Source organism: Notamacropus eugenii, chromosome 5 (assembly GCF_028372415.1).
Source record: "Notamacropus eugenii isolate mMacEug1 chromosome 5, mMacEug1.pri_v2, whole genome shotgun sequence".
Classification (NCBI taxonomy): Eukaryota; Metazoa; Chordata; class Mammalia; order Diprotodontia; family Macropodidae; genus Notamacropus; species Notamacropus eugenii.
This window is the reverse complement of record NC_092876.1, coordinates 340,563,245-340,577,643: the sequence shown is the minus strand read 5'-3', so window position 1 is coordinate 340,577,643 and position 14,399 is coordinate 340,563,245. Positions and strand designations below refer to the sequence as shown.

Below are 14,399 nucleotides of genomic sequence, written 5' to 3'. Positions count from 1 at the left end.
AATAAAACATGTTTAAAATTAGGTTTTAGGAAGAATTATCAAGGATTAGGGGAAAAGGAATCCATTAAAGTGACAGGAGAAGTCTCAAGGTCAGGAGCAATAACTCCTCAGCCCCACCTCTCTAGCTGCGGCTTGTTAAATCGCAGAGACTAGGGGAGAGGGAATGGGATCATTATAATTTCATCCTTTGACACATGAGATGGGCCTTAAAGAATAAAGCCAGCACTGTCTCTATTTGTTTGTTTTTCTTTTATCCTTCCTTTTTTTTCTTCTGACTATATCCCATTGTTCTGAGACAGCGTCCCTGCCCCATTCTCCAAAGAATGCCCTGCTCCCAATTCCTCCCCTTTTCTTCCCTCCTGCCTCTTTTTCCCAATCCTGGTCTCACCCTCCAGTTTGTTTTGTGTCCTCCTTCCCCTGTTCCCTGAACCAGCTCTGCCACCAAAGAGACCCCTGATCTTCAGTACTTTTGGAGTCCTGCCCTTACCCCACCCCTAAACTTCACCATCCCCTGGAGGAAAAAAAAAAGAGAGATGTTGCCAGGATGGAATGGAAAGGGGGAGAGAGAGCAGCAGGGGACAATCTGTACCTGTTGAAAGTAGAAAGCAAGAATTATTTTCTCCCCACTCACCTGCCCTGATGTCTTATGTGACATAAAAATGCTCACTGGGGCCATCCGATCCTCAGAGCTCATTTAGAGCCTTAGAGACCAGGGATTCCACCCCCTCATTTGGCAGATGAGGGCAATGGGTCTAGAGATATAAAGTGAAATATCTAGATTTCCAAGATCAATCACTGTCAGTAAAGAGCCAAGCCAGGAGCGGAGGCAGAGCCTCCAAACTCCAGGCCTATGTCCTTCCACAATGGCCCAGAACTACCTCTGGGTATTTGCTAGTATACATTCTCTGCACATATCCAGCCCCAGGGAGGGGTGTTACTGTGAGCATCACTTAAATGTGGCCAGATTCACTCTTTTCTCTGACCTCACTCTGGTGATCTATCTTACCTTTTATGACTCTCATTCAGCAACATTCATTTCATACCTGCTCTCTGAAGGACAGTTATAATTCTTATCTTTTAAGCGGTGGAAGACCCCCATCCCTTCCACCCATCCAAAGCTGCTGAGGAATTGGAGAGGACTGAATCCAACTCTTGGCATCATGGTCATTTTAGAAGCAAAATCTCCCCTGGGCAGAGGGGAAGCAATGGAGTGGGAGTAAAAGGGCAGCTCCAAAGGATTATTTATCAATAGATGGAAAATCCACAGGGTCACTAGATGGAAGCATTGTGGATTTCTGTCAGACTGGGAGAATCCTCCCCAGATAGGAGGGGTTGATCACCTTAGATGCTCTGTACACTGCAGCTCAGTTTTATAGTGCTAATGCACTTATCAAAAGGAAGGAAAGGAGAGTGAATTCATAGAAGGCTGATTTCGGGGTCTAAGTTCAGACCTACTTCTGACATATTCTGGCCATGTTACGTAACCTTTCATGATTCAGACAATTCTCTAAGACTATGAGCTGCAGAACAGTTACAAATATGCGTTGATAGAGGGGATTTTCTCATGGAGAAATCCCTCTACCAATGAAATCAAAATTCCCCTCAATGAACTTACTATGATTATACATTACTGCTGTCTTGTTATTCAGTCATTTTCAGATGTATCCAACTCTGTGACCCTATTTGGGGTTTCTTTGAAAAGATAGTGGAGTGGTTTGCCTTTTCCTTCTCTAGTTCATTTGACAGATGAGGAAACTGAGGTAAGCAGGGTTAAGTGACTTGCCCAGGGACACACAGCAAGTAATTTCTTTGTTACTGAGGAAGAGGAGTCTTCCTGACTCCGGGCTGGCACTCTATGAACTTCACCACCTAGCTGCCCTATCTTAGTGTCCTATCCATTATTAACTTGTAAGACCCATGAGAGGACAGAGACTCTATAAGTACTGTCTATATTTTACCTGCACCCTCCCTTCACTCCTGCCAGGGGCTAGCACAATAATCTGTTTACAATAAGTATTTAATAAACGCATGTATTGTTTGTTATTCTACTTGAAAAAGTTGCAAACATTTTAATATCCTTAATTGTCAATATCAAAGCTTACATTGCATAGCATTTTATAGTTTTTAAGAGCTTTTAAAGCTCAGTGGATCCTCATACCTCCTCATCCTCAGGTAGTTCAATGCAGCCTTCTGTCATTTCAGACCCTTCTTCATTCTGGTCATCATTTTATCAGTGTCCATTTTAAAAATGAAGGACAGAGAACTGAACTCAATATTTCAGACACGTTTTAACAGTATAAATCTAATAAAACTATTAGTATGATTTTGTTGAAGGGCAGCAAGGTGGCCCAGTGGATAAAGCACCAGGTCTAGAGTCAGGAAGACTTGAGTTCAACCCAGCCTAAACAACAACGGTTTCACTGAGAAAGGAAACTCCCTCTCCTAAAGTACGTTGGAACCTTTTCAGCAACTTAGGGTCATAAGACAGGTGCCTAAGGCACTAAGAAACTAAATGACTTTCCCAGGGGCCTTCTCAGCTCCAAGCCTAGCTTTATCTACTCTACCATTCCGCTTATCTTAATAATGATAGCTGACCTTTATATAATGCCTTTAAGATTGCAAAGAACTTCAGTTATGACCTCTCACTGGAGACTTCTTATAGCACTGGGAGGTAGGTGCCAATCAACAATCATCTAGGCAGTCAGGTGACACAGTAAATAGAGCACTGACCCTGGAAGGATCTGACCTTCAACACTTACTAGCTGTGTAACGATGGGGAAATGACTTAATGGCCTTCTGCCTCAGTTTCCTCAACTGTAAAATGGGAATTAATAATAGCACCTACACCCAGGGTTGTTGTGAATCTTAAATGAGATAATACTTGTAAAGGTCTTAGCAGAGAACCTGGATTGCTATGTTCAGTCGTTTTGACTCTTCATGATCCCATTTGGGTTTTCTTGGCAAAGGTACTGAAGTGGTCTGCCATTTCCTTTTCCAGCTCATTCCACAGATGAGGAAACTGAGGCAAACTAGATTAAGTGACTTAATCATGGTCACCCAAGCTAGTAAGTGTCTGAAGACAGATTTGAACTCAGAAAGCTAAGTCTTCCTGATTTCAAGTTCAGTGCTCTATCCTCTTCAACATCTAGCTGCCTGTACCTGGCACATAGCAAGTACTTAAAAAGTATGTTTAATACAATGCCTGGCACATAGTAGGTGCTTAATAAATGTGTTTAGCACAGTGTCTGGCATATAGGAGGTGATTAATAAATGCTTGTTCTCTTTACATTTCAGTCGTTGTACTAGGCCCTAGGGATTCAAAGACAGAAGTAAAACAGTGACTACCCTGAAGGAGATTACAGTTATTCTGGAGAAGTACAATACATATATTTATATAAACACAAAATACGTACAAAATAATCACAAGGGAATTAGAAAAGGAAGTTGTTAGCAGCAGGGTGAATAAGAAAAGGCTTCATGGAGGAGGTAGCATTTGGATGAAAGCAGAAACTCTACAGGGCAAAGGTGAGGAGAGAGTGGATTCCAGGCAAAGGAAGGAGCAGCTGGTGCAGAGACTGAGAGATGACGTGAGGAATGTTGTGTGTGAGCTACAGCAAAAATGCCAGTTTGGCTGAACTACAGAAACCCATAAAGTGAGGTTCTAACAAGGTGGTAAAGAATTTTAAAAGGCAGAAGAATTTTATCCTAAAAGTAAAAGGGAATCATTGAAATTTATTGAACAGAGAGAGCAGTGATATGGTTAGGCCTATGCCTCAAAAATATTACTCTCAAAAAAAATATTATTCTCGTAGTTAGGTGGAAGATGGATCTGAGAAGGGTCAGACTGGAGGAAGGGAGACCAGTTAGGAAGTGATTCCAAAGGTCCTGCCCTAAACTCAAGTGGTGGGTGGGGGCCTGGAAAGACAGTAATTTATATGACAGATATAGAGCCAGGAAGGATAAGATTTGCCAATGATTGGATATAAGGAGTGAATGAGTGAGAGTGGAGTTGAGGAGGACTTGAGAATCATAAACCTGAGTGACTGAAAGGTTTGACAGACCTATGAAAGATCAGAAAGAGGACATGTTTGTGGGAAAAGAACTCAATGAGTTCTGCTTTGGACACATTTAGTTTGAGATGGCTACAGGACTCCAGTACAAAAGGCAATTGGTGATAGAAGACTGGAAATTAGGAAAGAGCCTAGGGTGAGTTAGGTAAGAGGTGGAGTTGGCGCCTAACCAAGTACTTTCTCCTGTCAGTAGTAAGCACAGATGAGGGGAGGTGTTAAAGTGCTAATAGGGTATAAACCAACCCTCCACTCAGAGGAAGGAAGGGAGAGAGGATGGAGGGGAAGGAGAGAGGAAGAAAGAAAGGAAGGAATGAAGGAAGAAGAGAAGAGAGAAAAGGAGAGGAGAACAAGGGCAAAAAAGAAGGAAGGAAGGAAAAAGCTGAAAAGGGATAAAGGAAGATGAAGGTTCTCAATATGGGGACATGTTTTTGAAGTCCAGAGAAAGTTAGAAGCAGAGTCAGAAGGGGATATATCAAAATATATAGATCTATCAATCTGGTAATCATCCTCATGGAGATGACAATTGCACTCATCGGAACTATATTATTATCCCTATTTTACAGATGAGGAAATGAGGTTCAGAGAATTTAGGTGACTTGCCCATGGTCGTTCAACTAAAAATATGAGATATGAGATTTGAATCCAGCACTGTATCCACTATGCCACCTATGATCTAGGGTCTATTACTGATGGGTGAGCTTTACAGGTGCCACAATATACTACTTGTAGTATCGAACCTGTAGATTAACCATCACTTTCAAGTTCTTTTTATAAGAAAAGCCATATCTTACTATTCTATAACTTAAGTGTTTAATTTTTTAAAACCCAAATGCAGGGCTTAAAGCCTTTGTCCCTACAATATTTTCATTTGTTGGCCTTGGTCAAGGGTTTCACTGCCTGAGATCATTTGGGATTTCAATTCTGTAACTATTGGCTATTCCTCCCAGCTTTTTGCCTCTTCAAATTGGTAAATGGAAGAACTGTACAGGCCAATGAATAACTTACTGCAACCCTACTCAAAGGATTTTCCTAGGAATGCTATTTGGTCTAGGGAATGTACAGTGTCTATTCCCACTACAGTAGACTGCCTATATAATGAAGTGACCAAGATATCCTGAAATTGGTCACACAGTAGGGAGGCTGGTACACAAAGTGGCAGAACCATTCCTATTTACAAATAAAATACAGAACATAAATAAACATAAAAATTTATCTATATATACACATATACATACACATGTATGCATGTATATATACATATACACACACATATATATACATATATATGCATGTGCCTTTCAGAAGAATATAGCATGACACTAAGTATTGCCTTTCTCCTTGGCAATATTGCCAAAATGACACGGCATTTTACCTCTTTTTGGCAAGCAATTTACCTTGCTCATTGAGTGAATACGTTAAGGCTCATTTGCAGAAGAAAGCTTGATTTGAAATGCTTAAACTGATTAATTAAAAAAAATTGTTTTAAGAGTCAGCATGGTGTAGAAAGTCAGCCCTGAAGCCAGGAAGGTCTGGGTTCCAATGCTCCATTTTACACACACTAGCTGTGTGACCCAGGGCAAGTCACTTAACCCCTTAGTGCTCCAGGGAGTTCTCTCAGACTATAAGCTGCACAGAAGGGGCTGACTACCCCTGCTGAATGAATTTCCTTACCTCAGAATTCCTTGTCAAGAAAATTACATGTCCAGTTCCTATCCTAATTTTAAAAGTCCTTATTGTCAGATTTGTAGGTTTGAGATCTGGTTATAAGATTCAATAACATATGTGTGTGTATATATATATATGCTACTATAGCTGTGGCTTATGCTTTGGGTGAAGGAAGATACATACATACAAACATACATACAAACATGTATGTATGTGTGTATGTGTATGTGTGTGTGTGTATATATATATATATATATGTATACATACACATAAACCTTGCCTTTTGACCTTCACCTTTGAAGAACCCCTACCTCCCTTCTTAGTTATGCTCAAGTACCTTCTCCTTCACAAACCCCTTCCTTATTACCCTAATTATTAACACCTCCCACCCCCTGATGAAACCACTCAGTATTTATATGTTGTATCCCTGACCACAGACCCTCCCCCACCTCCCAAGTAGAATACAAGATTCTTGAGGTTAGGGGCTATCTCACTTTTGTATTTGTATACCTAGTATCTGGCACGTATTAGGACATTTTAAAATAGTTGCTGATTGACTGTCAATGCTCTATAGTTAAGCTGGGTTATTAAACTTTGTTCACAGAGTAAACTCATGACTAGAAACCATTCTTAGGGTCTGGCAGATGGAAATTTTCACCAGATTCCTCCAACACTTACCCCAGATCACCAGAAGGGAACAAGAAGGAGCCTGTACCAATCAGCAAACAGGCAACCCCCTCCCCATTTCTCTGTCTATACCAGCTCTAATCTCCCAATGCCTTCTCCCCACAGATTCTAACCCCCTTTTTCTAGCCAGACATGAAAGAAGAAAGCTATTCCAAGGGTAATTTGTGGTATATGATGAGGCCTGTAATTAGAAGTCAGGCTCTCTTCCTTTATTCCCTCTCCTGCACTGGAGGGTCCAGGAGCAGGTAACTAATCCAAAGAGACCCTGCATCATTCTTATTGAAACTGCCTCTTAGCATCTGGACAAGAAGCAGTCAAAAGCAGATGAAAATGTGGGAGCAGAGAAGCAATTCAGCTGGAGTCGTGATCTGCCATTTTCTTTCTTTAGTTAATACCAGTGAGAAGGTAGGCGGGCTTTCTAAAGGATGGAACACCTTGAGGGCAGCAAGTTGCCAGGGTCCTTTAACTCCACCCCATAGAAGGTCTACAGAGAACAGCATGCTCTCCAAAAGTCTCCTCTCCTTGTCTCTTTCCTCCTACCCTCCCTGATGATAGTCAAAGGTCAACACTGAGATCAAAGTGTCAAAACTAGCAAGGGGAAGAAGCCTCAGTCTCTGGTCACCTGCAAGGAATAAAGGGGAAAGCCACATTGAACCTACTTCAAAGTCAACACAAAGCTTTGCTGATCTTCACCTCCCCCCATAGTGACCAGATATGTAGGCCCCACCACAGCAAATTTCGGGTCTGCAATTCTTATCCATCCATCCCCATATTCTCCTCTCCAGACAGAATCACAGGCCTACAGAACACAGAAAACTCACCTACATAGGCCCTGTGCCCTTCTTTGGTCTCAGAAACAATTATTGGCAGATGGGAGCTCAAATCAACAGAAAGGAAGAACCCATTCTGAAAATCACATAGTTCATTTGGAGGGTTTGGAAGAAATGTAAGGGAAGGAGGAGAGTGGAGGGGAATCAGAGGGTTAGACCAGAGCAAATGCCAAACAAAGTCTTTTAAAAGATCTCTTCAATCCCACCTCTCTGTGGAAGAATGAAGAAATGGGGGAACCCCCAGGACCCACTTGGGATCTCTACCTCTTTTTCAGGAATGTCAAAAAGAATTTCATCATGTCAAGTAATTAAAATATACTTTACATTTCTATAGAGCTTTCCTGTCCATTGGGCAAAGGATGGCTACTTGGCAACTCTGTCCTTGGACAACAGGACCCAGATCCCATCGATAGAGGAAGATCATTCAGAGATTCTAACCTCTCTCACCACCCCCACACTAGCCAAAAGATTTTTCTCCCAAATGATCTTTAACAGACAAACATGTATACTAGATGTGTGTGTTTGTTTGTGTGCGTGCAAAGGCTTTATGCAGCAGAGTGGGATACAGTCAAACAAAAATGAAGTTACCATGGCAACAAGCTCCAGCATCACTGCTGCCTATTAACACAAGTGAGGAATGTGTTTGGCAGATGCTTGAGTGTTATTTATGGTATGGGTGTAGCAGAGGGACTTCTGACAGGCAAAGAAGGGAAAAAAAAAACTTACGATGCTCCTACTGTACCAAAGAGGAGACAGTAGCAGACAGAAACACTCACATGCAGAAGGAGAGACTAAAAGGCAGAGATGGGGGAGTAAGAGGAAAGCATAAAGTGAGAAAAAGAGAGAGACAAAGTAGCAGGTGGGCAACAGAAGGACAGAAAGCAAGAGACGAAAAAGGGTGTGTGGAGAGCAAGAAAGAAGTGAAAAAGAATTAAAAACAGAGGAAGAGAGGGAATCTACAAAAAGGAGGGCAGAGGGAAAGTAAGGGGTGGGGGGAGTAACAGATACCAAGAAGAAAGGAGGGAAATAAAAAGAGTCCAAGGAAAGACAAATGCAAGTATCAATCTCCCAAACCTGGAAAATGAGATTGACCAGCTCCATATCCTCCCTCTCCACCATTGAAGAAGTCCTCCCCCTGAATAAACACCATCATAAGACACTGATTAAGAAATCAAATCTCTCCTTCCAAGTAGAGCAAAGGATAGTAACCTCAGATGTTTTTAAAAGGGGCTGGAGGTGGGGGACAAAGATTAATCAGAAAGGCAGAGAGATAATCATTATAAAAAATGGGCCATAGGAGGCAGAGGATTTCACTTACGTGGGATAGCAAGTGAGAGAAAGGAAGTATACAGTATAGAAAAATACCAACTCCATTCTCAGTTCATTCATCCATTCATTCAAACGGCCAATTTTTACGGATAGCCTACTATGTGCAGGGCATCATCCAAGAGATAAGGTGTTAGGAATCACCTGCCACCAACCCTATTTCTCTCGTGACTAGTTTTTCAATAAGATGGGCAGTCAGCAATCACTTATCCACAGCCAGTCAGAGGGCTAGACCAGAGCAAATGCCAAACAAAGTCTTTTAAAAGATCTCTTCAATCACACCCTTTCCTGAACTGGAGGGTCCAGGAGCAGGTAACTAATCCAAAGAGACCCTGCATCATTCTTATTGAAACTGCCTCTTAGCATCTGGACAAGAAGCAGTCAAAAGCAAACATAAAATACAAAACTGTCAGCCTTTGCCACTACTATCAGTCAGTGCATGTTCAAGAAATGCAAAATAATTTCTAGATCACACTGACCCTGATGCAATCAGGAAGATAAATCTGATGTTAATTTTAAAACTGTGCAATTCTTTCAGAAGCAAAATGGCAAGGATTTTTGGATTACTTGCTATTCTAGACTACCCACAACATAGCTCCCTTCCAACTGAGTGGATTATCAAAAATGGCATGTACCACATGAAACCTGAAACTCTACAGGCCTATAGAACACGGCAGGCCAAAAGGGATGCTTCTGGTGGGATGGGGAGTTGGAGATAGCAGAGGGAAGGGGAGGAGGAAGGAAGAAGTAGGGATGGGGACATGAAGGAGGACACAGAAACCTATTAGTTGCCATCCTGGCATCTGAGAGGTAAGATAGCTCTTCAGGCCCTGACAGATGGCTTCCTGGTCATTCCCCTGAGGCATGAATTTCATGGCTAGGATCAGAGACCCACATCAAGTTGAATGTCACTGGAAAATCCCAGCTAATCTCCTATTTGAGCTATACCCACCCAGACTTCTTAACATAATTTCCCTTTTCTGAAAGTTCATGCCCACCAAAAGCACTCACATGATCCTATGAGTGGCACCAACACCCACTGAGTTTTAACAAAGTAGAGCCCTAAAGTTAGAAGAGCTGGTCGTTAAAAATGACAGCAATAATTATGGGGGAGGGGGAGGGGAATCACTTGGTAGTCTTATTCATCCTAAGTAAGAGCTGACTATTTAACATTCTTTTTCCAGACATTAGGCTAGAAATTTCCATGTAACTTCAATCAGAGCCACCCAAAGTTCATTTTACTCTACTTACTGATCCCAAAGTCAAAAATCAAACAATTCAACATGCATTTTGAGCACCTGCTATGTACCAGGCCTTGTACTGGTCTGGTACATGAAAGATGTACAAGACAAGGTACCTGTCTCCAAGAAGCTTACAATCTAGTATGGGAGAAAATATTGGAGAAGAATGAAGTGCTTCTATTGTGTGGCACTGATTTTAAGTACAAGAAGAGTTCAGAGAAGGGAGGAATCAATGTGGACTAAGGTATATAGAATTCTTGAAGGTAAGACTTAGACCACAGAATTTTAGAGTTAGAAAAGGACCTTTATCAATCTTCTTAGTCCCCAGTCCCCGGATCAGTTAAGCCAAAGGTCACACAGCTAGTTGATGTCAGAACTGAGCTTAAAATCAAAATCTCCTGACTCATAGTTCAGCGATCTTTCCACTGGAAAGGAGAAAAACCAAGGAAGTGGAGTGTCATGGAAGTCAAAAGAAATCTCTTACAGTAGGTAAGCAACATGGTCAGTTACTAAAAAGAGAGCTAGGAAGACATATGTCAAGTAAAAGCCACTGACTAACACAAGAGGGAGGTTACTGGTTACCTGGAACAAAGGAATTTCAAAAGAAAGGGGAGCATAAAGTACTTTGCATTTATTTTGTAATATAGTTTGCATTTATTTCTTTCTGCATGTTATTCCCTCCCCCAACCAAAAGAGAATGCACATTCCCTGAAGGCAGAAACTTTTTTGTCCTTGCATCTCCAGGACTTAGAACTGTGTCCAACAGGTAAGTAAATTGGTGTTTAGTAAACACTCATATCGAATTGAATTTTATAGAAGGAAATGAAAGCAGAAGACATGGAAGCAGCAGATGGAAACTATAACTTGGAGAAAAGGAAGGAGAGAAAGAGGATAATAACTAGATAAGGCAGCTGAAAAGGATGTTTTTAAGATAAGGACCATGTTTTGTTTGCAAGTATAGGAGAAGGAACCCAAAGACTGAAGAAGCTAGAGAGGTAGGGAATGGTTGTGGAAATGAGACAGCAGGGGACACCAGACAGGGAGATATAGAATGGTGTACACAGTCACCCAGTAAGTCTGGCTTTCCATTTTCTGAAGGGTGGCCCCCACACTTTGGCCAAGAGGTTATGCCGGTTCAGGAAGAATTTAGATAAATTCATGGATGATGGACTTACAACAGGATTACCAAGGAATGCTCAGTATACCTCTTGACAGGTCTAATCCTTTGAGGCTGAGATCATAAAGGCAATCTGGACATCCTTTGGTGGCTGTTTGAAAGATAGAATACCGGACTTATCTCATTCAACACTACAATTCTCCTGTCAGGCCATAGAGCAAAATCTTCCTCTATTTCTAACCCTGAGGATACAGGTGAAGTAGTTCTGAAACAACTCAGAAGCAGGAAGTTGGGAACAGAAGGCACAGAAAGCCAAGAGGGATATCAACCCATCTCCCCAGACCCATTCTAGCTCAGTAATTGTCCAACTCAATAAAATGCAATGGGTTTTTGTTTGGTTGAGTTCTATCTTTAAATTACATATAGTTAGCTACATAAACTTCATAACACCATAAAGAACTCAAGTGAAGGCTCAACTCTCCACACTTCCACTCCTGGAATTCTCTCCAGGATACCAGCCATCAACCCACACCACCTCGAACTCTGCTTCCTACGTAGTCCAAAGCCACCCTTCCCCTGTTTTTCTGGAGTGAAGAGTGGAATTTCTGCCAGTTTGGGAAATGGAAAGATTGTCTTTGAAGCGCAGTTGCTATGGGGTCCAGCAGCTCCATTCATAAGGAGGGCATTTACGCACTGGGAGGATGGAGGATAAAAAGGTTTTTCTATAGGATCTTCTACTACCACACACACTCCTTTGAAAAAGTAGGTAATGGGGTGGGGAGAGGGAGGGGAGAGGGATTTTTTTGCGACCTCCATCTAACTCCTGTCCTCCGATTCCCCTTACCTGCTTCAGTAAGAACTGGTCCTCCGAGTTGGCCTGCAGGGAGATGGCCAGGTGGATGGCAGAGAGCAGCACCCCGCTAAGCACGGCAGCCCTCATGCGAACAGGCAGCAACGTGTAAATGGAGTAAATGAAGAACACAGTCCACCAAATGCCCTCCGAGGCACTGCGGGGCTGAGGCAGCAGCAGGGCCACCACCTCGACGGCCAGCACCACAGCGATGAGGGCGTAACAGGCCAGTCCCATGTGGTCCTGGTGGAAGCTGGCCCTGTTGCAGAACACGGCCAGGAGAAGCACCACGGCCACGGCGGCGGAGAGCACGGCCAGGTAAGGAGGCTGGTAGTGGCCGCGGGCAGCATGGAAGGCCAGCATGACTAGGCACACGAGCACCAGCACTGCCATCAGCATAGTGAGGCTGCTCTGGTTCAAGCGGAAGAAATAGCGCTGGTAGAGCCTCTCGAGTTTGTCCGACGGGAACTTCTTGGAGCGAAAGATCTGCAGGAGCGCCAGGCAGCAGGCGCCCAGAGAGAGCGCGGCTCCGGACCCGGAGCCCGTCGAGCTGCCTGCGTCCTCAGCCTCCTCCTCTCCGCTAGCTCTGGCTCCGGGCTCCAGTTCCTCCACCGCTTTGCCCTTGCTTCGCCGCTCATCCAGACCCAGCTCCACGGAACGAGGACGGACCTCCGCCCCGCCCCCCTGCACGGTCGCGGTGCTCCGTTCCCCTGGCCTGGACGGGGCTGACCCACCGCCGCTGCCACCGCCGCCTCCTCCGCCCGCTGGGGGGGCCCGGGTGCTGCCCCCTCCAGCTGCCCCACGCCGGTGGCGACGGCTGCCCCGACAGCAGTCTTCTCCTTGCTCCTGCCAGGCTGACTTAGAGCGAAAGCTGAAGCCGAACCCGCCCCCGAGGGGGTCCTGGCTGCCCAGCGGGGGTTCGTAGTCTTCATCGTTGCGCCAGCGGCTCACCAGGCGGTGCTCCTGGGGGGTCACGGCCACCCCTGTTTTCTTAGTAGAGCCACGGGTCAGCCCCCCGGGAGGGCAGGGGTATCCATTGGCTCGAGACTCTGCTTCTCCCCAAGCTGAGCGATGCTCCCCGCCTCCCCTGGGGGCAGCCGCCGTCTGGGCCGCGTAGCCCGGGGGGCTTATGCTTTTGGAGCGGGACATGCCCCCCTCGCCCTCCGCTTCTTCCTCCTCCCCTGGGGGGCAGGCTGGGGGGCGCCAAGGGGAGGGTGGAGGGCCAAGCAAGGGGACCAAGGTTGGGTCACACGTCGGGGGCGGCCCAGGTCCCTGAGCCGCGGGGCATCGTGGCACCCCCGTCCTGAGCGATGTGGGGTGGCGCCTGAAGGGAGAGCGATCCGGGGAAGGCAAGAGAAGCCGGGAAAGCAAGAAGTAGAGGGAAACCCGCTTTCGCTGGGGTGAAGACTGAAGACCGACAGTCCGAAATCGAAGTCACACCACTGCTCCCGAGGACTGCTCAGGCTGTCGCGGGACCTCGGGGCAGCTTGGCTGTTTCAGCGGGGGCTGGAATTAGGAGTGGGGAGGAATGGAGAAGCGTCCTCAGCAGGCGACGCCTCTCCTGTGCCAGCGGTGCCTAGGCAGAAAGCTCCAAGATCCCAACCGAGCCTGGCGCAAGGCGAAGCAGCCGACGCGGCTCGTTAGGAGTCCGGGTAAGGATACGGAGCCGGAGCCCTTCTCTCAAAGCGAACAGGGAACGACTGGGAGATACGGAAGGCAGGCAGCATTATTTTCTTAAGAGGGGTGGGGAGGTGGGATGGGGGGTGGAGAGGACGGGGGAGGGGGCGACGGGCGGAGCAACGATTCCAGGGACCTGGGGGGAGGGTCCTGAATTGCAAGGGGCCCCGCCACCGCATCCCCTACCTCACGCGTCAAGTGCGAGAGCGTGGCTCCAGCTTCAGACAGCGGCCCCAGGGTCCGTAGAGAGTGGGCAAAGGAGAAGACCCGGCCCCTGCTGGATGCCCCTTCCCCACTCTTCTCCCAGCCGGTCCCCCCTTTCCAAAAAAAATAATAACAAGCCTCCTTCAAATCTGCCTGCTGAGCAGAAGGGAGGGCTAGCGGCAGGCTCCGTATCCTCCAATCCGCCTGCTTCGGGGCCACAGCCGCCGGCCTGGGGGAGAGGCGGCTCACCACCAGCGACGTTATTCCCGGCTCGGAGCGGGCTTCTCGGGGAGCACAGAATGAAGAAAGAGAAGATCTCAATTCAAAAGCATCCCGCCAGGAGCAGGGCCGGTCGCTGCAGAGACGCTGCGCCCTCGGTCGATTTCCGAGGGCAGAGGGGTCTGCGGGCTGGGGGGTGTCCGGACAGCGCCATTCACGCCTCCGGCCCTGCTACTCCGACCCTTCCAGCTACGGCCGCCGCCGCGCTTTCTCCTCCTCCGCTCTCCCCTGCTCGCCGCCGCCGGAGCTTCCTCTGCATCCCCTCCTAGCGCCGCCTGCCCCCGCCCCCCCGCGCTGCTCCAGCCGCAGGTTACAGCAGCGCATAGCACCCCCCCGGCCCGCTGCGCCCCGGGCCCCCGGGCTCGGCGCTCCGTTCCGCTCGGCTCGCCGCCGGCATCCTCTGCCGGGGGCGCAGAGGGAAGAGCGGGCAGAGGCGCAGTCGCTGTTCTCGGA

General features: G+C 46.4%; 1 protein-coding gene across 1 annotated transcript in view; it reads right to left on the bottom strand.

Moving 5' to 3' along the window:
• Window positions 1-14,140, bottom strand: part of ADCY5 (adenylate cyclase 5) — a 271,850-nt gene extending 257,710 nt beyond the window's left edge. The window contains exon 1 of the mRNA XM_072613773.1: window positions 11,781-14,140. Coding sequence (XP_072469874.1) covers window positions 11,781-12,935 — 1,155 coding nt within the window. The 5' untranslated portion in view covers window positions 12,936-14,140. The remainder of the gene's footprint in view (window positions 1-11,780) is intronic.
• Window positions 14,141-14,399: the final 259 nt, after the last annotated feature.